Raw genomic sequence first — 23,466 nt, 5'->3', positions numbered from 1 at the left:
ACCTCTGTTTTAAATATTCTGAAATACTGCATTTAACAAGTGGTTTCTTATATAATAATTCTGTGGATCCTAAGAGAGTAGGGGTGTGTGGATATACTAACTATATGGTTTTTCTTTGTATATATGTGTATATATATACGTGTATACATGTATGTACATGTATGTATATGTGTGTATATATGCATATACACATATATATGTATATATATATATATATACATATATATATATCTGTGTAATGGAGCAGCTAGGTGACATAATGGATAGAGTGCTGGGCCTAGAGTCAGGAAGACATGAGTTCAAATTTGACCTCATACATGTACTAGCTTTGTGACCCTGGTTAAGTCACTTAATCCAGTTTGCCTCAGTTCCCTCATCTTTAAAATGATCTGGAGAAGGAAATAAACCATTCTAGTATTTTTGCCAAATAAACATTAAATAGTGTCAAAAAGAGTCAGATACAGCTGAAATGACTGATCAGTAAGGATGATAAATGCATCTGTGCATGTATTTAAAAAATATTTGGTTTTATTATAGTTGCATAAGGGATGGGTGTGGCACCTATGATGTCATGATTTCTTTCATGCCATTCCTGCAATATAGATATACATAGGGCAGTGGCTCCCATATTTTTTGGTCTCAGAATCCCTTTATGCTCTTAAAAATTTTTCATGGCTCCAAAGAGCTTTGGTTGATACTGGTGATAACTATACATATTTGCTATATTAGAAATTAAAGCATAGTTTAAACTATCCTCTTAAAGTAACAATAATATTAACTTAAATGTTGATATAATTAATATCTTAATTAAAATTATTTTTCAAATTGAAAAAATATATAATGAAAAGTATGGCATTGTTTTACAAAAATGTCTTTAATGTCTGGACAGCTGTATTCTTATGTCTACTTCTACATTCATTGTTACGTCAATTTGTTTAAAGTATGGAGTATCTCATACAAATATATAATTGAAAAATGGATGAGTATTTTAATAGGCAAATAACATCTTGATATTACTATGACAATATTTCTTACCTCAAAGATGCCCTAAGTGGTCTTGGGAATCTAAGAATCACTAGCCTAGAGCATTGAGAGGTGACTTGCCCAGGATCACGATAGTCTGCATGAATCAGAAGCAGAATTTGAAATTTACAAAGCCTGCTCTCTCACCATTGTGCCATGGCACTTCAGCACAGATGCCACAAAGAAAATAACTTGTGTATCTATGGACTTTCTGGGTACTTATTGTTTACTGATATATAGGTGCTTTTGCAGTATCTTCCTAGCAAGGGAGAAAGATACAAATATTGACCATAAAAATTTATGGCAGGGGCGGCTAGGTGGCGCAGTGGATAGAACACTAGCCTTGGAGTCAGGAGTACCTGAGTTCAAATCTGGCCTCAGACACTTAATAATTACCTAGCTGTGTGGCCTTGGGCAAGCCACTTAACCCCACTGCCTTGCAAAAAACAAACAAACCTAAAACAAAAAGATTTATGGCAAAGGGGGAAAAATATATATTGTTTTCTTGTCCTTTTGAAAACAAAAGTGATTATATATAGAAAACTTGAGTGTGAATTGATTTTCTCATTCAGAAAGTATTTTTACATGCATATCCTTTGCATTACACTTTGCTAGACAGTTTGTCTCATTGGAGATAACACAGCTAGTAAAGACTTAGCTGATGAGATAATGAGATAATGGAGCTGCCCAGAAAGTATAAATATAATGGAAAATATGGTTAAAAGTTTTGCAATTTTCTCCTCTATAAAGTGACTTGGAATAGATGATCTTCAGCATTGTTTGCAGTTCTAAAAACTTTTGTGATTCTGTGACCTTTCATTCTTAAAAAGATTCACCCATATTTTCTAATGACAGCAAGCAGAAGGTGACATCTCAATAGCTGGAACATAAATTCTCAGAAAACAAAAATCTATCTCATCTAAAATCTGGAGTCACAGATTTTCTTTTAAAATGTAAATTTCCCACCACATGGAGTTGGTGATGTAACATTGAGTCACTGGCTCATTTTCCTGAACCCCTTTGCTTTTTTTTTAATTTAGTCTTTTAGTCAGGACAAATATGGACAAAGTTATGTAATATATAAAACAATTGTGCTTCCATGTTTTGTAGCCCCTACCCAAGTTTAAGAGTGTGATCTTTCATGCAGTGTTATTGTTTTACTGTGATTGCTAAGCAGTCATTCCTTTATGTGATGTTCTGACCTGGATTATCATGATGTATTATGCTTGACAGGTTATATTGTTGAACTCTATGAAATACTGTGTGGGAAAGTCATCAAGCAGGTGGAGAATCCTGTGAATCTTTCCAACAGGAGTGGTTCATGGTAACATTGAGATTATGTTAAAAAAGCAGGAAAATAGGTTAGTAGAACCAAAGAAATGCAATGTTTCCTTCTGTCATTATGTGAGAATTTTAATCAAATGGCTTGCCTCGTGCAGCTTTATCTTGCTCTGAGATATTCCATGTCCCCCCAATATTTCTCTGGTGGTGGTAATGAATTGCGTTGCCCTCTTGGTTGTAAGAGGACGAGGATTCTGCTGAGGAGCCATATGGTTCACATTTATTTTAATGTGTCTTTGACATCAGGAGAATTGCTGAGACAGCGGAGGAAAATGCTTACACTTTGGACTACAGCCAGAGCAACGATTATTTATGTCTAGCAACTACTCCTTTTTTCAATAAAAAAGAGTGTTTGAGAAACATTATAGGCTTAAGATGTCACTCATATTGGGATTTTAATAAAACCAGGATGCATGTTTTATATTCTGGAAATAGATGTTTCCTTAACTGCAGTGAAATTTTGCTTCTTATGCAGGGGGTTTAGGATTGTGTTTTCTTAAGCCTTTGTACATGTAGGAGAAATTAAGGAAGCAAGCTAGGAAGTTGATGGTGCTTCTTATTTTCTCCCAGATAACCAAGGAACATTCCTTTTAGCAGCACTGAAAGAAATAATACTCTGCATATATAATGCCTTCCATCTGTGTATCTTAAGGCTCTTTATAAAAGTTAATTGTTTCTGGTAATGTTTTGGTGAGAGTAGATGAACATTCCTTAAAATATCAATGGGGACATGAAGAAACAGTTCATTCACAATTGCTATAGTGCCACTTGGAGAATGGTAAAAATGGAAATTGGATTAGGATATCAGGTGGCACAATAAATAGCATGTCAGATCTGAAGTCAAGAAGACCCGAGTTAAAAAGTGGCCACAGATTTAAGTAATTACACTAAGTGACCCTGGAAGATCCTTATCTGTAAAGCCTTGACCTCCCAGGTTGTTGTGAGAATCAAATGAGAGAGTGTTAGCAAAGTGCTTTGCATAGTGTCTGGCACATAATAAATGTTGGCTATTATTACTGACTTTTCTCAAATGGTTGTATTGTTTTTCAGATATCTTGAAAAGATAATGTCTATGTGTTAAATTATTATCATTATCATCATCATCATTATTATTATGGAGGAGAGGCACAGGGCAATCAAGTTTAAGTGACTTGACCAGGGCCATATAGCTGGTATGTATCTGAAGCTAGATTTGAATTCAGGTCCTCCTGATTCCAGGCTTGTACTTTTCCCATTGGGCTGTGGAGCTGCTTCAAATTATTTTTTGTAATTTCTTTTTTTTTTTTTACTTTTTGCAAGACTAAAGTGATTGCTCAGCTGGTAGTTATTAAGTGGGGTCACATTTGAATTCAAGTCCTCCTGACTCCAGGGCTGGTGCTCTATCCACTGCACATAATTTCTTTGAGATATAACATACCAACATAAAGAAGTTTTAATTTGGAAATAATTTTCCACAATTAAAATGAATATGGCATATTAAGGCTAAAGGGGAATGGTAAGTTTTATCTGACAAATTTCAACCTTATCTAAAAACTGTTAATTAATTTCAAATCATGAAAATAATAAGTAAAAATTTTGTGACTAAAAGCAATCTTGTAGGTCATCTAGCTCAACTCCTGATTTTACAGATGATGAAAATAGGTCAAGCATATATTGACTGGGATTTATTGTTAGAATCTGAAGTTCGGCTCATGGATTTTCATATACAAATTGTTTAGTGACCATTACTCCATAGATGGTAGAGAAAATGAAAAGTCCACAAAGGGTGTCAAATGTAGACTTTTAGATCTAGAATCCTCAGTGGAAAGAAAAATGCAGAAAAGAAAAATCACAGAAATAGGTATACAAATTAGTAGCACATATCTATTAATGCTGATTTTATTTCTTTTTCTGACTACTATTATGTTTATATTTGCTAAGAAGTGGCATACTCTTTGAAGGAATGATTTTTTGAATGACTATGAGACTAATAGAAGTAATATTGATTCGGAATCAGAAGACCAAAATTGGAATAACAATTAAACATTCGACTTCACAGGATTGTTATGAGGGGCATAATCTGTAAACCTTAAAGAACTATGTAAATGTGAGTTATTTATGTCTAGTTCTACCCTTCATGTTTAGTATTTATTGGAACTTGTACTGCTCTAAAGGTTTGCTTCTTCTGCAATTATGTTACTGTTTTAGTGAGACATCAAGTTTGACAGCCTTACTTAGTAAATTTGTCTTAGACAGTAACATGATTTCATTGTGTGTCCTCACCTTGTGTTTGGAAATTCTTGCTTGTAAATATGGCATTTGCTTTCATAGAACAAAGATGACAAGGTATAGTTCTTGTAAGCAGAAGAGACACATTACTGGAGATTATTTAAAGTAAAGAATAATTCTTAGTAAATAAGAGTGCAAAAATGAAAAGAGACCTTTCTTTAGAAAATCACATCCATGAATTAATGATTTTATTAAGTTCTTAATGATATACTCAGTTTTCAAGGTTGAGAGGTTTAAAATATATATTCATCATGGAAATGCAGTTTTCTTCATCTCTATATCATCCTGAACAACGGACCACTGTTTTCTGCAACCAAAGAATTAAAATCTTCAAGATATAATTGATCTATAAGAAAGTCTTATAAAATTAAATTCAGTGTTACTTGTGAGCTTGTCTTATGAGTTAGATTCTCTGCAGAGAGCTGGAATCTCATAAATGAGAATCTCTTGCTGGCTTGTGAAAATGGAGCAGACAGCCTGAATGGAAGGCAACGTGATGTGCATGTTCATATGCCAAAACAAAGCTCACGTCCCAGGAGTCATCTTTTTAATTATTTCCAATTCTTGCTTTGTTTTTTAGATTGAATGTGTTGTCTAATTGTGCATCTTTTATGGAAACCTCTATGCCTAAATGTATTCTTGCATGAGATAGTTTTTATCTTTCTACTTTTATAAAAATATACATGTATAAAAATAATAATCTAAACAAAGGGAATGCTTTTTGAATTATATCACTCAGGAACTATTATGTACAAAAGACACAGCTGCCTCAAGAGTAATTCACAATTAAGATTCTCTCCTTATGAGGATGGACCATGTTAACAGCTAAAGAGGCTATCAGATCTTCTCTGTCAAGTACAAAGTTTGTCAGTTTTTTCAACGGGACAGTGTGATGGCTGGTTATTAGTGTGTGGATGTGTGCCTCTATGTCTTATCTGATCTCAAATCTAACATTTATTATTTTTCTTTGTGGATGTAGGGGGGAGAATGACTGGGAAACAGATCTATTAAGGCACCCTAGGGGGGAAAAAGTCTTACAACATTTTTATTTTTTCATTTAGCATCTCCTTATGCAGTAATTTTTTTCTAATTTTGCTTCTTATTTTAAAAAATGACATCCACACTTGGCATCAAACAAACATTCTAACAAGGAATAAACTAGTATTCAAGGTTATGACAGACAGCATCAGTGTCTTCAGCAAGAACCAGTTTGTTCCCACTTCTGTTTTAAAACATTTGTTTCTCAAGTGTTGAGGCTGCTGTGCAGATTAAACACTACTGATTGGCTAGCCTTGTTAGGGGCTCCTCCAACACCATATTTTGAACACTCTCAGGCTCACTTGTTTATACTTCATATAAGGTACTTTGAAGAAACCACTTTGAAAGGAAACAGTTTTCTTTAATCCACTCAGGTTTGTCTTCAATTGACTCTTCTTGTATTGCTTTTTCTATCATTTAAGATAACTAAAGAAACTTGGAAATTAGATTTTTCAAAACTGAGCAAAACATTTGAAATCATAAACATAAGACATTATCCAGATAAAGCTAATAGCTGGAAAGTCAATGGTCCATATGAGTTTTCTCCTCTCCCCAGAGAATATGGTCATATGTGAAAGATGAACAGCAGGACTCCCTTGTACAGTCATTGAAGATCCTGTTACTCATAACAGTTTATTAGTTAGTATTCAGGATCAATGTTTCCTTAATTTATATGTACCAAGCATGTGCCAAGGACTAGAGGTACAAATAAAACTGTGAGACAGCCCTTGCTTTCAATTTACTTTTGTATAGGGGAGACAGTGGGCAGTTAAGTGGTACAGTGGATAGAATGCTGACCTTGGAATCAAAAAGACCCATCTTCCTGAATTCAAATTTATCCTCAGACACTTAGTAGTTGTGTGACCCTAGACAAGTCACTTAACCCTGTTGGCCTCATCTGTAAAATACTCCTCTATAAAATGAGATGGGAAAGGAAATAGCAAAGCCACGCTAGTATCTCTGCCAAGAATACTTCAAATGGGGTCACAAAGAATTTGGAGGTGATTGAAAGGGGTGACAACTCATAGGGAAATATTTGCTAGGGAGGGGAGTTTGGATTTGGGAAATCACAAGTAGGATGAGTTGACCTATAGGGCAGTCAGTTGACATATACTTCCCAAAAGCAGTGGTAGTATTGACATGATTTTAGTGCCCAGAGAAAGAGGTGGGTGCAGCATGAGATGAAACCATATACAAGATGGCAGATTTAGATGGTCTGGATGGATGGATTGATTGCTAGGCTATGAAATATAGTTTTGTATGGAGGTGGGGGGGGGGTATGAGATCTAGAAGTAGTGAGCTAGGCAAATTTGCTCTTATTTAGTTACCAACCTGAAAGCTCAGCTGCAAAGTTGGAGTTCCAGAGCTCAATGAAAGACTGGCACTACTACCCTTTGTTTGTAAAGAGAATAAGTCCAATTTCTCTTGGACAATCCAATCCAGTCAAATCCAATCCAATAAATACTTATTTTTCTAGGAATTGAAATCAAGGCCTATAATCTCTTGACTGTCCCCCCCCCCCTTTTTTGAGAAGAGTAACATTTTGCTCTTCCCCAATCTTGTGGCACATCACCTGTTTTATACTCTTTCAGAGATCACTGACACTGGTTCAGCTATCACACTCAAAAGGTCTTTTAGTACCTGAAGATACAGTTCATGCGCTACATGATTTGTAGCTGGATGCTCTCCTGTTATCTTTTATGGCATCTTTCTTTCCCTAATCTAATGACAGTTCTCCTTGGCAAAGGAAACAGAACCAGAGTAAGAACTGAGCATCTTGTCTTTTCAATTTTCAATCATTGTTCCCTCATTCATCTCTAGCAACCTTCTTAACTGTTCTTTGATTCTCTAATTTTTTCCCAATATACCCTAAAAAACAGAAGAAAACTTTTTTTTCTTATGTCCTTCATAGCCTGATCTCATTCTGAGTGTAGCTTTCCTAGGTTTGAGACCCAATTTTTGAATCCTGGTTCTCTTTGCTCTGTGAATCTGTATTTCTCTCATCTGTAAGATAAGGAGGGCTGGTTTAGAATTCAATTCAGGAAGAATTTATTCAGGTTTTTATTTGTCAAGTATTTTGTTATGATTTGGGGGTATTAATGACAAAAACGAATTAGCCCCTGCCCCAAAAAGTATTTATATTCTGTTGGGATATATCTCTCAGTTCCCTCCCAATTTGGTGTCTAAAATCCTTTGAAGTATGGGCTGGGACAGCTCCAGATCTAGAAATGATAATAATCACAAGAGTTGATGATATTCTTAGCTTTTTAATATCCTTATAAAGCATTTTATGTTGTGCATATTAAAACAAGACTTTGCCAGACTGCCAAAGGGGTCAAAAAATGTTAAGGATACCTAGTTTTGTTGTGTATATGAGAGAGAGAGAGAGAGAGAGAGAGAGAGAGAGAGAGAGATCTGGAAGCCCTGACTACTTTCTTTCTTTCTTTGTTTCTGTCTTTTTTTTCTTTGTTCCTTTTTTATTTATGGAATAAAACAAGATTTTCCATAGCATAGTATATTAAAAAAGAATGCACATGAAACTTCAAATCTATTATTTTATTCCTTTTAAATATATAAATAAAACTTCCATGTAAATTTCTTTTTTTTAAACTTTTTTCTTCCCTTCTACCCTCAAGATAGCTATCATTAAACACAAATCGGTGTGTGTGTGTGTGTGTGTCTGTGTGTGTGTATGGTGTGTGTGCATGTGGCTGTGTGCATATAAAATGTAAAATTATTCTATACATAATTCTATTTATCAGTACTTTCCCTAGATACAGATAGCATCTTTCTTCATATGCCATTGCCATTTATGGTTAATTTGAGTATAGTAATCAAAATTATATATTTGTTCAAACTCATTCTTATAACAATATTTTTACTATTGTATACAATGTTCTGGTTCTGCTCATTTCAACTTTTCATTATTTCGTACAAGTCTTTTGATGTTTTTCTATGGACATTGAGATCATCATTTCTTATAGCACAGTAGCATTCCATACTAATCACATACTGCAACCTATTCCCTTTTTAATTACCTACCTGTGAGTAACCTACCTACCCTACCTACCACACACTTATTGAAGAAAAGTGCTTCAAATACCTGAAAATGAATTATAGTTGCTATTATCACTATTATTTCTACTTTGAGTCTATCATAGAATTATAATTCAGAGTGATTCCCTGGTCCCAGATATTCCCTATGTTCATAAACTTAAATTATCTCTCAGACAAGTATGTTTCTACACGCTTTAACTTTTTCAAAAATCTATTGACTAATTGTTTTTCACAGTGCTATTTATGGTATTAAATTAAATTTCTCCCTACCCTGATAGAATTTGCCTCTATCACTAATATGGCAGTAAACAAACAACTATTATGCAAAATAATGCCAGATAAGAATATTAGAAATTCATAGCAGATATGGGGGGTGGGAGTTATTTCATGTTATTGCTAAAATACGATCATGTAAAATAACTTCTGAATACATTTATAATGCTCAAATTGCCAATTTAAAGTACAGAAATTACGTTTAAAATGATGCTTAGTTCTGCCCAATAAGGTATTAATTATACAGAATCTTCAGTTTAAATTTGTGTATCCAAACTTTTTTTGTAAATCTACTGTTAAAACTTAGAACATGTTTCCTGAAAAAATAATACAAATGGTAGGTAGGTTTTCAGTTTTGACCACAAAAAGCCATTTCATTTAGAGTAGGGTGCTATTTTTATTTACTGTGCCTATCCACAACTGATAACATAATTTCTAGGGGGGAAAGTGCTTTCCCATTCTGGACTATTCTTCCCTTCTGAAGTTAAATTGACAGGTTTGGGGAGGGAGGGGATCTTTGAGGAAAGAAATAAATATTCCTATGTACCCTTACTTTTGAAACTCTGTACCTACATAAAAGAAGTTATCTGTCTAGGTGAGTCATTCTTCAAGATTTCTGACTTGGGGAACTGGAAGCAGTTGTTTACCCTAGAAACACAATTCAGAATGCTTCTCATATAGTTTTATTGTTGTTCAATTGTCTCCAACTCTTCTTAACTCCATTTAGGGTTTTCTTAGCAAAGATGTGTGAGTGGTTTCCTATTTTTCTTCTTACTTTTTTTTTTTTAACAGATGAGGTAAATGAGGCAAACAGGGTAAAGTGACTTGCCCACAGTCACACAGGTTGGATTTAAATTCAGGAAAATGAGTCTTCCTGACCCCAGGATTAGCATATATTACCTAGATACCCCTTCATAAAATTAAATGGTTTATAAATCAATTATTCCTAAGTTTTTGAATTCTTGATTTTTAAATTCACACTCATTGATTTACCCTCAGTTCTATGACTTTAGAACTGTGAGGAAGAGAAAAAGAGTATCATTACTCAAGTGAGTTTGCATCTAATCCAAAGAACAGTAATTATGGTAGCAAATTCTCTGCCTGTGGCAAAATTGCTGAGTTTGAGGTATCTTTCACCTTTAATCTGTAAACCTATCCTCTCCAGGGCCCTAAAACCTCTAGGGACTTTCTCTCCAGAATCTGCCAACTCCTTGAAATCTCTGTGAATGCCAGTTCAAAAATCTGGAGGTAACTTACAGCATAACTGTCTAATTACATAACAATGATATGATAAAATATTCCAGAGGATTGAAAAACTTTCATGTATCTACAGTACAGGTTCAGTCTTCAGGCCCTTTCCAAATGTGAAAGTTGGACATCTGTACAATAATAAAAATTATCTAAATACCTTAGATACCTCCCAGTTCTAAATCTGAGATATGATCTAAGGCTGATAAAATTATTTGAGTGCCTTATAGCCTTAAAAAAAATCTGTATCTTTAAATGCTGACTATGAAAGAGTGTGTGTATTATCAAAGTAAATTAGTTCTTCTTTACTGAATTTCTTGGATCCATCATGTACTTGAAATCACCATGTTACTAAAACAATTCTTCTCAGAGTTGCCAATGACTTTTTAATTGTTAAATATCATGACCTTTTCATTTAAAGATTTTTATAACCTGTTCCTTTCCTACCTGTTCTAATCTTATTATAAATTATTTCATTAACACACACTACAGATCAGCCAGATTGGCCTTCTTACTGTCCCTCACCCATGATATTCCATTTCTACACTCCATGGCTTTGTGCACATTACTCTCCATACTGAAATGGACCCTCTCCTCACTTCTGCCACTTGGAATCCCCAGTCAGTCGCCAAGTTGTATGATTCTATCTCCACCATTTTTCTTATATCCTATTTCTTTCTTTCCACTCATTCCCCACCTGAAGTTCTAGTGAACATTCTCTAATTAGTCCCCCTGCTTCCAGACTCTCACACTTTCCCTTCTTTTCCCCAATATGTTCTCCAGATAATTGCCAAAATAATCTTCCTAAAACACAAGCCTGACTACATTGTCCCCTTTATCAAGAAGCTTCAGCAACATCCTGTTTGTTTCTATGATAACTTGCAAGCTAGACATTTAAAGCTTTCCACAATCTGGCTCCTATTTTTTTTTTTAGGTTTTTCCAAGGCAAATGGGGTTAAGTGGCTTGCCCAAGGCCACACAGCTAGGTAATTATTAAGTGTCTGAGACCAGATTTTAACCCAGGTACTCCTGACTCCAAGGCCGGTGCTTTATCCACTACGCCACCTAGCCGCCCCTAACTATTCTTTCCAAAAATTATTTTACAGTTATCCCTTCCACATTGTTAGGGTTAGAAGCAGGGTGCCCCCTGGAGAATACAATCTGGAGAATCTGTGTAAAATTTTTTTTGACCCTCCTTTTGTACCAGAGAAGAAATCTGAATTATTGTGATATTGAAAGGTAAACAAGGAGGCCGCTAGGTGGGTGGCTCAGTGGATAGAGCACCAGCCCTGGAGTCAGGGGGACCAACTAGTTATGTGACCTTGGGCAAGTCACTTAATCCCATTGCCTTGCCAAAAAAAAAAAGTAAATAAAAAGTTGATATATTTTCCTATATGTATATTTTATGGATTTCTGATTTTCTAAACTTTTTTGGTTCTGTTGTCCACTGGCCTTTATGTGTCATCTGTGGCTTCTGCAAAACTCTCTAAAAATTCCCATTTAATTTCTTATGCTGACCTACAGTATAGCGAAACCAAGTTTTGGAAGGGATATATCATTCATTCTCTACATACGTTACCTTCCAACCAATCTGGCTTCCTCCAATCCTCTAAGCATTCCAGTTTTGTCTCTTGCTCCTGAAGGAACCTCCCTGAACCCTGACATCCATGTCCAAGTGTATTTAAATGTACTTTTTCTTCACCTTCCCTTCATGTCAACATATATGCTCCATCCCACAAGAAGTTTTTTCTAATTTCCTCAATTCTAGGTGCTTCTCACCTCCAATTACCTTATGTTTGGTTTTCTATGTACATGTTCAATTGAGGGAAGGGTCATTTTGGAAGAATATCAATAAGCTCAAAACTCATTCATGCACACATAATTATATTTTTATTATTATACTTATTGGTAATATGGGTTACATAGTAGTCATAAATAAATATTAAACTCTATATGTGACCCTTGACAATGTTTGTTGGGTCATGCAACCTAGAAGAGCTAAAAGATTGGACACCTATTCACTAAAGTGTTCAGAAGAGGAAAATCAGATGGGTCTTGAGTTCATGACATTGGAATTGCCTGAGGGAGACAGAATATTTTGCTTGGAGAACAAAAGACTAAGTAGGCACTTGTTAGCTAACTTCAAGTGTCTGAAGTGTTGTTATATGGAAGAAAGTTTAAAGTTGTACTGCTTGGCCCAATGCCAGATCCTAGAGAGAAAGTAATAAGAGAAATAGTAAATTTAGGTTTATAGAGCAGCTAGGTGACACATTGGTTAGAATGCTAAGTCTGATGTCATAAAGACTTATTTTTGTGAGTTCAAAAGATACTAACTGTATGACCCTGGGTAAGTCACTTAATACTTTTTTTGCCTCAGTTTCTTTGTAAAATGAATCAGAAAAGGAAATGACAAACCTCTCCAGTCTCTTTGCCAAGAAAACCACAAATAGGGGTCTTAAAGAGTCAGGCACAACTGAAAAATAAACAAATTTCTACTTATGATACAAAGAAACAATTCTAACAGAATTATACCAAAGTAGAGTGAACTGCTTTGGGAAGCTGTGGGTTTCCCCTTTGTTGTAATTCTTTAAGCAAGGGATCAGTGACCACCTGTACAAAGTCTATGTACAAAGTATTCCAAAATTCTCTGACATTTTAAGCAACTGAAGCTTAGTTGAATGGGGGGGGGGCATCTGTGGTAACTTCTGACTCTGAAATTCTGTGATATTCCCCCAACATTTTTTAATATACTGAATAACTAGCACAGTCAATTGCACGTGTTATGTAAATGAATATTTGTCAAACCTATCTCTTTTTTAAGTAAGACAGAGATATAGACTGAGTCATCCCAGAAAATGTCTTTGGTTCCTAATGGCTGTATAGTACAGGGCCTTAAAGAAGAATCTTTAAAATCTTTAGAATAATTAGCAACTGTAAGTCTTGAAAAAGTGACATAGAATAATGTAAAGAGAAACAGATTGAGAATCACTTTGTGATCTCATCCAAGTCATTTTATTCTTGTTTATATATCTCTCATTTAGGATTAATCTTACCAATATCATGTTCCTTATAATGTCTTAAGGATAAAGTCAAGCAAGAAAGGATATAAAGTTTTTAGGTAACTGGAAGAAAGTTATGTTACAGATTCCTTAGTGGAAACATTTTTATCTATTTCCTCCTTTCAACTTTAATGTTGCCTTTGAAGTCACCATCAGTTGTTGTCTTCCAAGAACTATCTCTTTTTTTTTTTAATTAAATGCTTTTTAAAAGAAATCTACCATTTAAACATCAGAACAAATGGGTACACTTACTTCATAAGTATTGGTACTTAAATTGATCAAATTGGCTGCACAAAATATAGTAACCTTCATAAAGATTCTTTGTAATCTTTTAGGAAAGCAATCTGACTAGGAATTATAAAAATTCCAAAAACAATCATGCCCTTTGAACCAGCAATTACATTCTTGAGAATATACCCTGCTATATAACCAGCTTGTTCTGATTTTGGGGGGTTATTGTTGTTTTGTTTTTCATAGAGTCTGTCTGTATACTTAAGAAGTTAGATGACACTGGCTCAAAAAAATAGATTATTTTACTGCCTTTGTTTGAGAATAACCTTAGACAATCCATTTTGTAAATATAATTTTCTTCCCTATGGTATAAGTATGTAAGAGATACTTTGGTATATGCATACGCAATATGTACATACTTTTGTCTCCCTCATTTTTTACAAGCAGCAAATTGACCCTCTGATAGCTCCCTGAAGGAATTGTTTTTAAAGCAATAATTAAGGGCTAATCTGTCCAAAGATTTTCTTAGAGACATATATGAAAGTGAAAAAAAAAACTATAAGCAACCAAAATACCCAGAAATAATGGAATGGTTAAATAAATTGTAGTACATAAAGTTAATGGAATTATTATATGTAATTATTATAAAGCCAGCAAGCATAAGGAAGAAAAATCTGGATAGACTTTTTAATGGAATAATGCAAAAATGGAAAAGCAGAATCAGAAGAATAGCATCTATATTAACTACTATCATATGAAGCAAAATAGACAAAAATGAATATATAACTTCACATCTTCCTTGTGTGTTTGTCTGTATGTAGCTTTATATCTATATAATAAAATCACATTTTAATATAATCTCATTTTAAAGAGAATGTTTATTCTTTATTAATTTTTCTTGCCTAAATGGGTTTTATGAATATTGATAGATTGCATATTAGTGTAATATGATCAGTTTTAGAAAATAAAAATCCTATTGTCACTGTCTATTCCTCACATTGGTCCAGGTTTTATTGGTCTTCCCATCTCAACAATTTTGGGGTAAAATCATTTATTTTTTAAAATGTTATTTATTGACAGCAATGGGGTTAAATGAATTTGCCCAAGGTCATACAGCTAAGCAATTATTAAGTGTTTGAGGCTGGATTTGAACTCAGGTCCTTCTGACTCCAGGACCAGTGCTCTATCCACTGTACCACCTAGCTACCCAGGGTTAAAAATTAATATAACCAGAGATTTAGAGCTGAAAGAGACCCCCAGAGCATCTAATCTAGCTTCCTGAGACAGGTAATGCCTAAATCATTCATTATTAAGGAAAGAATGAGAATCTAAATGCAGGTGCTTCTCCCCCCCCCACTATATTCTGCTTCTATCCTCTGAATAATTCTAAAAATCTTTTATATATTTGACTGATTTGATTTGGGTTTTATGTATTTTTAAATCACTATCCAACAGAAAGGAAAAAAATATTTTGTCTTACACATAAGAAAATTCTTAGTGTTAGTAAATATGTGAACTCAATAATTTCCTCTCTTTCTTCCTTCCCAACTGTCACTAACACCATTTTCTTCAATAATTCCATATACTATGTATTTGAAAAAGAAATATGATGGAAAGAATGAAAAAATATAACAATGTATATAATAAAAGAACAGAACAGGAAAGAGGAGTGACCTACCAGCTTGTTCTGGTTTTTTGGGGTTACTGTTTTGTTTTTCATAGAGTCTGTCTGTATACTTAAGAAGTTAGATGACACTGGCTCAAAAGAATAGATATTTTACTGCCTCTGTTTGAGAATGAATCCATGGGCTCACTGATAATGGGTATCTTTTTGATCTGTTATAAGAAATTATCTACTAAAGACTGAATATAGTATTCCCTTTTCTCTTTTTGATTAAGTATAACCTTGGAATTGTGAAAATCATTCTCTTACAGATTTTTCTGAAGATAGCGTGATTCTAGAGGATCAATAATGAACATGATACATATAGGGTACAGAATGAAACATATATGTGTATATATGTATCCTTTGAGGGAATTTGTTTTGCTTGACTAGGTATATTTATTACAAGGAATTGGAATTTGTTTTGCTTTTTTTTCAATGTGCTAGAAGGGAGAGTAAATAGATTTCTATTAATTAAAAAAAGAAACATGAGGGGATACTGCAGATGTAGAGTACTATACATATACTTTCAGATAAGGTGATATTGGTTTTGCTTAATTGTTTTACTTTAATAATAATGAAAATAGCTAGTATTTATAAAGTACTTTAAGTTTTACAGTGCTGTTTACAATTATTACTTCATTTTATTCTCATAATAACCATATTAGAAAAGATGTTATTATCCCCATTTTACAGATGAGGAAACTAAAGCAGACAGAAGTAATCTGTAAATTTTTATAATATAAGTAATAATAATAAAGATAACAAAAACAGCATCAATAAAACTGAAATTTTTAATTTATTTTTTTAAAAAGAAAGTAGAGGTCAGTAGTTACTGATGTCCTTTCATCCTATTCCCTTGATTATTTTTGTAATTTTCTTAATAAATGGGTATTAATATAATTACAATAATACTACAGACCATAAAGTCATAGATTTTGATCTATAAAGGATCTTGGAAACCATTTGATCTAGCCTTGTCATTTTACGAATAAGTAAATTGCAGTCTGTAACTTGCCCATAACATCATCTAGATTACAAAGGCAGAATTTGAATCTAAGTTCCAGTGCTTTCCCACTGCCTTTACATTTTGATTTTTCCCCCCAACTATTATTCAATCATTCTATAATTTCAAAATTGTGTTACTTCCAGAACAAATTTCTTCAGGAGATATTTATTTGGTCCAGACACCCTTCCCTATTTTATCTTCCTAAGTATTATTTTTGTTTTCTCCATTCCTCACGAAGTCATCAGCTTCCGTTAGCTTCATTCTGCATTTGAAGGATTTTTTTCCTTCAGAGAGCTTTCTTATCTCCTTTTCCATCTGGCCAATTCTCCTTTTAAGGTATTTTTCTCCTCATTAACTTTTTGAACTGTTTTTTACATTTTTACATTTTACATTTTTACATTTACTTTTTAGTATGTTATTTTCTTCAGCATTTTTTTTAGATTTCCTTGACTAAGCTGTTGACTTGGGTTTCATTATTTTCCTGCATCTCCCTCATTTCTCTTCCCAATTTTTCTTCTACCTTCCTTACCTGATTTTCAAAATCTTTTTTGAGCTCTGAAATAGCCTGAGACCAACTTCTATATTTCTTGGAGGATTTAAATGCAAAAGCTTGGACTTTCAGGGGGCAGCTAGGTAGCGCAGTGGATAGAGCACCAGTCCTGGAGTCAGGTGTCCCTGAGTTCGAATCCAGTCTCAGACACTTAATAACTCCCTAGCTGTGTGGCCTTGGGCAAGCCACTTAACCCCATTGCCTTGCAAAAAAAAAAAAAGCTTGGACTTTGTCATCTTCTGAGTGTGTTTTGACCCTCCATGGGACCAAAGTAATTGTCTATGGTCAGGTTCCTTTTTTTTTCCTGTTTACTCATTTCCCTAGCCTGTGCCTGGTTTGGGGTGCTTCCCAAGCTTTTGAGTATTATTGGGACACCCCCACAAGGACCTCAGTTCCTTCAAGGTCTTATGACTGCTCGCCTAGTCTGTGCTCTGGTCTGTGGATGACCACAATCACATCCCTCTGCCCTGGAGAAGTGTATCTGCTTTATGGCAATGGGGGGGCCCCAGACTGCGGACAAAGCATAAGAGTCCTGGGAGCAGCTAGGTGGTTCCATGTGCCTGCTTCTGTTTCCTGGGATCATGGCTGTACTGAGGGCCTTGCTGACTCCTCACTTTGGTAGATTTTCCCCAATGATTTTTTAAGTTGTGCTTGGTGTTCCCTAGGTTGCCAGGTCAGGAAACTGCTTCTGCTGCCAGGCTCCCCAGGACCCAGGCGCCTAGGTGCCCAGTGGGCTGTTCCAGGAAGACTGGAGCTCCTTCTCTCTAGTGTGATAATCCTGGTTGTGCTACTACCCCCTCCACCTCTGTGGAACAGAGCTTTCCCATGATTTTCCAGGCTACCTTGGGCTGGAGAATTGCCTCACTGGATCTTTCTGTGGGTTCTGTCTCTCGAAAATTTAGTCAGAGTCAGAATTTTAAGGTTTTTTGGCATATTTTTGAGAGAAAGCTCCTAGGAAAGGCTGTTCTCATGCTGCCATCTTGACTCTGCCCTTGTTCCCTGTTTTCTCATGGAGCACATCAGCTCCAGAAGTGGTATAGTAATAAAATCATAGTTCAAAAATATTAATTAAAAATAATAGTTCCATTATAATTAACATTGAATTAATTTGCTGTAAGAACATGTGGAAATCCCTTCCATTTTCTATTTGTTGTCCTCATTTCAGTTTCCTCTTTTACATTCTCTTGGTAAAATCTTAATTTAGTCTAATGCTAAGCCTTTTAAAAATTCATTTTTTTATTTGCAACCTCTTTGTGGTGATTATATTAGTTAAAATTACTTTAAAAATTGGTGATGGTAAAAATTAGTATCTTTGTTATTATCCCTTATTATCCCTCCTTTGTAGTTATTATTTTTTCCCCTGGTGGCAGTTGGGGTTAAATGACTGGCAATTGGAGAATCGTTAAACAAGTTATGATACACAAATATTATAGAATATCATTATTCCATAAGAAACCTTAAATGGTCAGACTCTAGAGAAGCATGGAAGGAATTACAGGATCTGATGCCAAGCGAAGAGAGCAGAACCAAGAGAACCATAAACATTAGTATCAACATTGTGAGATGATCAACCCTGATGGAAGCTGCTGCTCTCAGCATTCAGAGAAGTAGGATAACCCTATTAGACTAGCTATGGACAATGATATCCCCATCCAGAGGAAGAAAAACAAAACAAAGTAAAACAAAATCCTTCAGAATCTGAAGAACACTACATTCACTTTTTTATAAAAATTTCTCTTATGTATTTCTTTCCCTTAATCCTAGTTCCTCATATGAAAATGGCTAACCTGTAAACATGTTTAACACAAATGTATAAATATAATATTAACCTGACTGTTCACCACTGATGGAAAGGGGGTGGGAAGGGAGGGTGGAAGGAAATTATGTAACTTAGAAATATACATAGGCTTGTGGGTGAATGTTAAAAAAAACTTTTATAACATGTATTTGGAAAAGTAAAATATTGATTAAAAAAAGTCATGTCATATAGTGAACAAGTGCCCGAGTCCAATGCTCTATCCACTCACTATACTATCTAGCTGCCTTCTCTTCTGCCATTTTGGGGGCAGCAATAGCTTGTTTTAATAGAGGAACTTGGAGTTATAAGTATATATCTTTAATCTTTATCTTCTTATATTTATTCTTTTTTTAAAATTCTTTGCTCTCTGCTGTAAATTGTCAGTGGTCTGATTGCACACAAACTGACTGCCAAGGGAGTAACCAAGAGCTGATAAGATATAGCTAACTTCATTTTCTGGTAATATTTGTTCTTTGCCATATCCAGTAACTTGCAAATCTTTGTACAAATATGAGGTTTTGAATCGTTGTCTATCCTTTGGTTTCTTTTTTTAATGTAAAGGAATTTTTCCAATGTATTTTCTTATTTAAGCCACTGAGTATCAAGATTATGTGTTGACTATGTTTTGGGGATCTTTTCATGTTCTATAATGAATTTCTATACATTATTTTTTACAAGAGAAGGGTACATAAGCTGCAGTTATCTACCAAGATATATGTACATTTGGACTACTTGAATGAATTGACCGTTTATTTTCTTGTTGTAGCCTGGCTAATAGACGTACTTCATCCACTTGGTTTTTCCCATGTGAATTTTTAAAGCTCTTAGATTTCTGTTGATCTCAATAATGAGACCCTGTCAATCAAAAAAAATGAAGAATCTGGATGGCATTTTGCTTGAGTTTATCATTAGCCCTGTAAGGTGAGATGACCAGGATGAAATAATATTCATTATTACCTTTAAACCCACAGTGAAACAATTCTACTATTTCATTATTCATCTTTCCTTCTTCTCTCTTCTAATTTCATTTATAGGAAGATTATGGTTGGGTTGATATGGTTCAGTTCCTGGTTTTGATGTCACAAGTTTTAGATCATTAGAGAAAAATCTCATATTTGCAATGTCAAGCATTAGGTTTATATAGTCTAAAGCAGCTAGATGACAAAGTGGGTAGAGCACCAACCCTGAGGTCATGAAACTTTGGGCAAATCACTTAACACTGATTACCTTGCAGCCAGGGCTATTATCTCCTGTTGTCCTGATTATATCTGGCCACTGGATCCAGATGGCTCTGTAGGATAAAGTGAGCCTGAGGACTTGGTATATAGCATCCCCTTACTCAAATCCAATTCTTCAGAAACAAAAGACAAATATCATTATTAATCAACAATCACTTATATTGTCTTAAAATTATGATTCTTTACACCCATTCCTCTTCACCTTCTTTTCCACAGCTAGGAAAGTATGATGGACATACTACATTGAGGTCTATTTTGTATCTTAATTCATTTCATGGATTACCATAATTGTAGAATTCATAACATAGTTTTGAAATGATTTCTGGTTAAAAACTTCTCTGAACATGGATACATATATATATATGTATATATGTACATATATATATAATCTTAGGAAGCACATATCGTCTGCTAGATGGTGGTCTGGTGAAATAAGTTATTAAAATTAAGGAATATAGGACAGTGCAATGGGTCTTGTTTTTTTTCAGTCTTTTCTCATAAAATTTATCTTTTATATCACATTAAACATTATGTTCTAAAATAGATTTTGTTCTCATTTTAATTATCTTATCCTTACTCCTCAAAGACATATGTTGACTTAGAATGTTTTTGTCTTCTAAAAGAGCATAAGATCAGCTAGATATTTTGTTTGTTACTTCCAAAGACTGATTTTTTTTCAGGGTTGTCTTGTGATTGAATCTCATCAAATGAAAGTATATATGTAAAATGACTGACAAGTCATAAAGCACAATATAAAGATGAAATTATTTCATTTTTCAAAAGTTTCACACATTGGAACCTCTTTCTCTTTTCCAAAAAAAAAAAAACCCTCTAAGTTTCAGGGGGCATGGGAAAGGATATAAACAGAAATAAAAATTATTTATGGCTTATTTCTCATTTATGGGAACTTTAGCTAGATGTCTTAAATTTTTTGAAAAGTTTACATTATATGAATGAGATCTATGAAAGAAATCTATGACCTTTAGTTTCTCTTCTATATTCTGATATACTATATAGACAGAGGTTGGCTTAATCTCTTAGGTATTAAATATTGTTTATTCTTCAGTATCAGTGCAACCTTCCAGACTTTGCAGAGACATTCAAAAATAACTTCAACATTATTAAAATACACTTTAACTATAATCATACTTATGGAGAACCATTTTTTCTATTATCCTGAAACTAATCATTCAGTGACTGATTCTGAATTCTATCATTCTGTCTTCTGGTCTCAATGTCAAAAATAATTTTAAGATTTCTATAAAATTTTTCAATCTATTTCCCCCCCCCAAAAAAAAACGTTTGTCACAGTTGTCCTTTTGCTACTGGAAAGGGCATGTCAGTAACCATCATCTTACACCCTCCCAATCCATAATGGATCCATTCATCATCCTTGTTACTTCCCAAATTATAAGTAAAGGATGGTAATATGTTATCCATGACTTTTTATCCAGAAAAAAAATTCTGGGATGCTCCAGGAATTTCTTTGTTTTCTTTCCTGATTTTATCTCTTGATAAAGTCCTGTAAATGGTATTTTGTCTTCTACTTAGTACTTTAAAAAAGATACATGATAAAGAAAAAAAATCAAGACAAAGTTGCATTAATCATATTTCTTCTCTGTCTACTGCTATTAGTATAAGGTCACTGCCATGTTGTTTCCATGTTGCTTTGAGTACAAACTGTCATGTTCTCTTTATGGTATAGTATCAATGTAGCTTGAATATTGAGAGTAGTGATAGTCAAATTTTTAAGAATATAAATAAAAAAATTGATCATTATCATGTTATTGGGTTTTGCTAGAACAAAATAATATACTTTACTAGCATATACTGTTTTAGTCTTATGGAAATGACATTGAAAATTAGGGTTTAATCATAATTTTGCTAGTTAATAAACATTTATTAAGAACCACATACCTGGGGCAGCTAGGTGGAGCAGTAGATAGAGCACCGGTCCTGGAGTCAGGAGTACCTGAGTTCAAATGCAGACTCAGACACTTAATAATTACCTGGCTGTGTGGCCTTGGGAAAGCCACTTAACCCCACTGCCTTGCAAAAACTAAAAAAAAAAAAAAAAAACACAAAAAACCACATACCTGGCACAGTATAAAAGTGCTGGGTGTATAAAAAAAAGACAAAAACATTGTCCCTATCTTGAAAGAGTTCATATTCTAATAGGAGAGAAAACATAAGCAATTGTGAATTGTGATACATATCTATCTAACTATATATTTATATATTATATGGATATTATATGGATATTCAGTACAAGTTGTTTTGCATGTTATATAGAGAGGGCAGGAGGGAGGGGAAAAGAGGTAAATAAATGAAGAAATTGAGAGTGGATGGATGGATAGATGGATGGATGGATGGATGGATGGATGGATGGATGGATGGATGGATGGATGGATGGATGGAAAATCATACAGTATGAGAGCACTAGCAGTGGTAGATTTGAGGAAGAAGGGAAATGAGAAATGTTTACTGCAGAATGCAGGATTTGAACTGAGGCCTGAAAGAAGTCATTTAAAGCATATGTGCCAAAACTGGATAGCACTGAATAAAATGTGGTTTAAAGACTCCTTAAAAACTATGCAAACTCTTGGGATTCTGACTTCTCAAAGGATGGGAGGAAATCCTCATTTTGTAATAGTTTTTTTGGTTGTATCAGAAAACATCATTAAACCAAAATTCAAAAGACTGGGGGGGGGGGGGAGGAATTTAATATCTACCAATGATATAAGGACCATTTGTTTCCCCTTGGAAAATCTTTGGAACAGTATAAAAAATCTTTTCCACTGGTATGTTAATAGACCGGGGTTAACTAGAGGAAAATTTCAAGGAAAGGTACAGGCTGATCCTTTTCTCCCTGTCAGCCCCATTTCACATATATCTTGCTTGTGAGGAACATGAAGGGAAAAAAATGCATTCTAAAGTATAAAACTTTTAATTATAATGATAATAGCATTTATATAGCTTTGTAGTTTGCACTTAGCAAATATTACCTTACCTGCAAATATATGTTAATTTTTTCCCTTTAATGTGCATTTGTTGCTCTAAATTTTCATCAAGCTGTTTTCTTCTGTTTTAGCATCCTCAATCCTGAAGCGAGAGAAGCGGCTGAGGACGAAGAATGTTCATTTTAGCTGTGTTACCGTTTACTACTTCACGAGGAGACAAGGTTTCACCAGTGTTCCCAGTCAAGGAGGAAGCACACTGGGCATGTCCAGCCGCCATAATAGTGTGCGCCAATATACCCTTGGTGAATTTGCAATGGAACAGGAGAGGCTCCATAGAGAGATGTTAAGAGAGCACCTCAGGGAGGAAAAACTTAATTCTTTAAAGCTAAAGGTAAAAAACATTGTATTCTCCCTTTTTACAATCCCTGTAGTAAGTTCATTAATTGCTGAGTTTAACTCTTAATTTTCTATGTATTTCAACTATCTCCACAATTCAAATTGAGCATTTTATACAACATTCTAGCTAATATACACTTCTGATTTTAAACAAAGCATCATATTGAAGACAACATGGGTATTTTTTTCTGACTTTAAATGTGGAGCAGATGGAAGCTCTACTTTGAAATAAGGTAGAGAAAAAACAATCCTCCAGTTACAGCCTCCCTGGAACATTCTATGGGCAGTTGGAACCATTCTTGAAATTCTCACTG

General features: G+C 34.3%; 1 protein-coding gene across 7 annotated transcripts in view; it reads left to right on the top strand.

The window, feature by feature from the left end:
- Positions 1-23,466, top strand: part of CSRNP3 (cysteine and serine rich nuclear protein 3) — a 207,813-nt gene that overhangs the window by 152,878 nt on the left and 31,469 nt on the right. For all 7 annotated transcript variants that reach the window (XM_074215811.1, XM_074215814.1, XM_074215813.1 and 4 more), the window contains one exon: positions 22,888-23,147. In XM_074215811.1, the coding sequence (XP_074071912.1) occupies positions 22,888-23,147 (260 nt within the window). The remainder of the gene's footprint in view (positions 1-22,887; positions 23,148-23,466) is intronic.

This window comes from Macrotis lagotis, chromosome 1 (genome assembly GCF_037893015.1).
Source record: "Macrotis lagotis isolate mMagLag1 chromosome 1, bilby.v1.9.chrom.fasta, whole genome shotgun sequence".
Lineage (NCBI taxonomy): Eukaryota > Metazoa > Chordata > Mammalia > Peramelemorphia > Peramelidae > Macrotis > Macrotis lagotis.
Note: the sequence above shows the minus strand (reverse complement) of the source record. Positions and strands in the feature narration are given on the sequence as shown.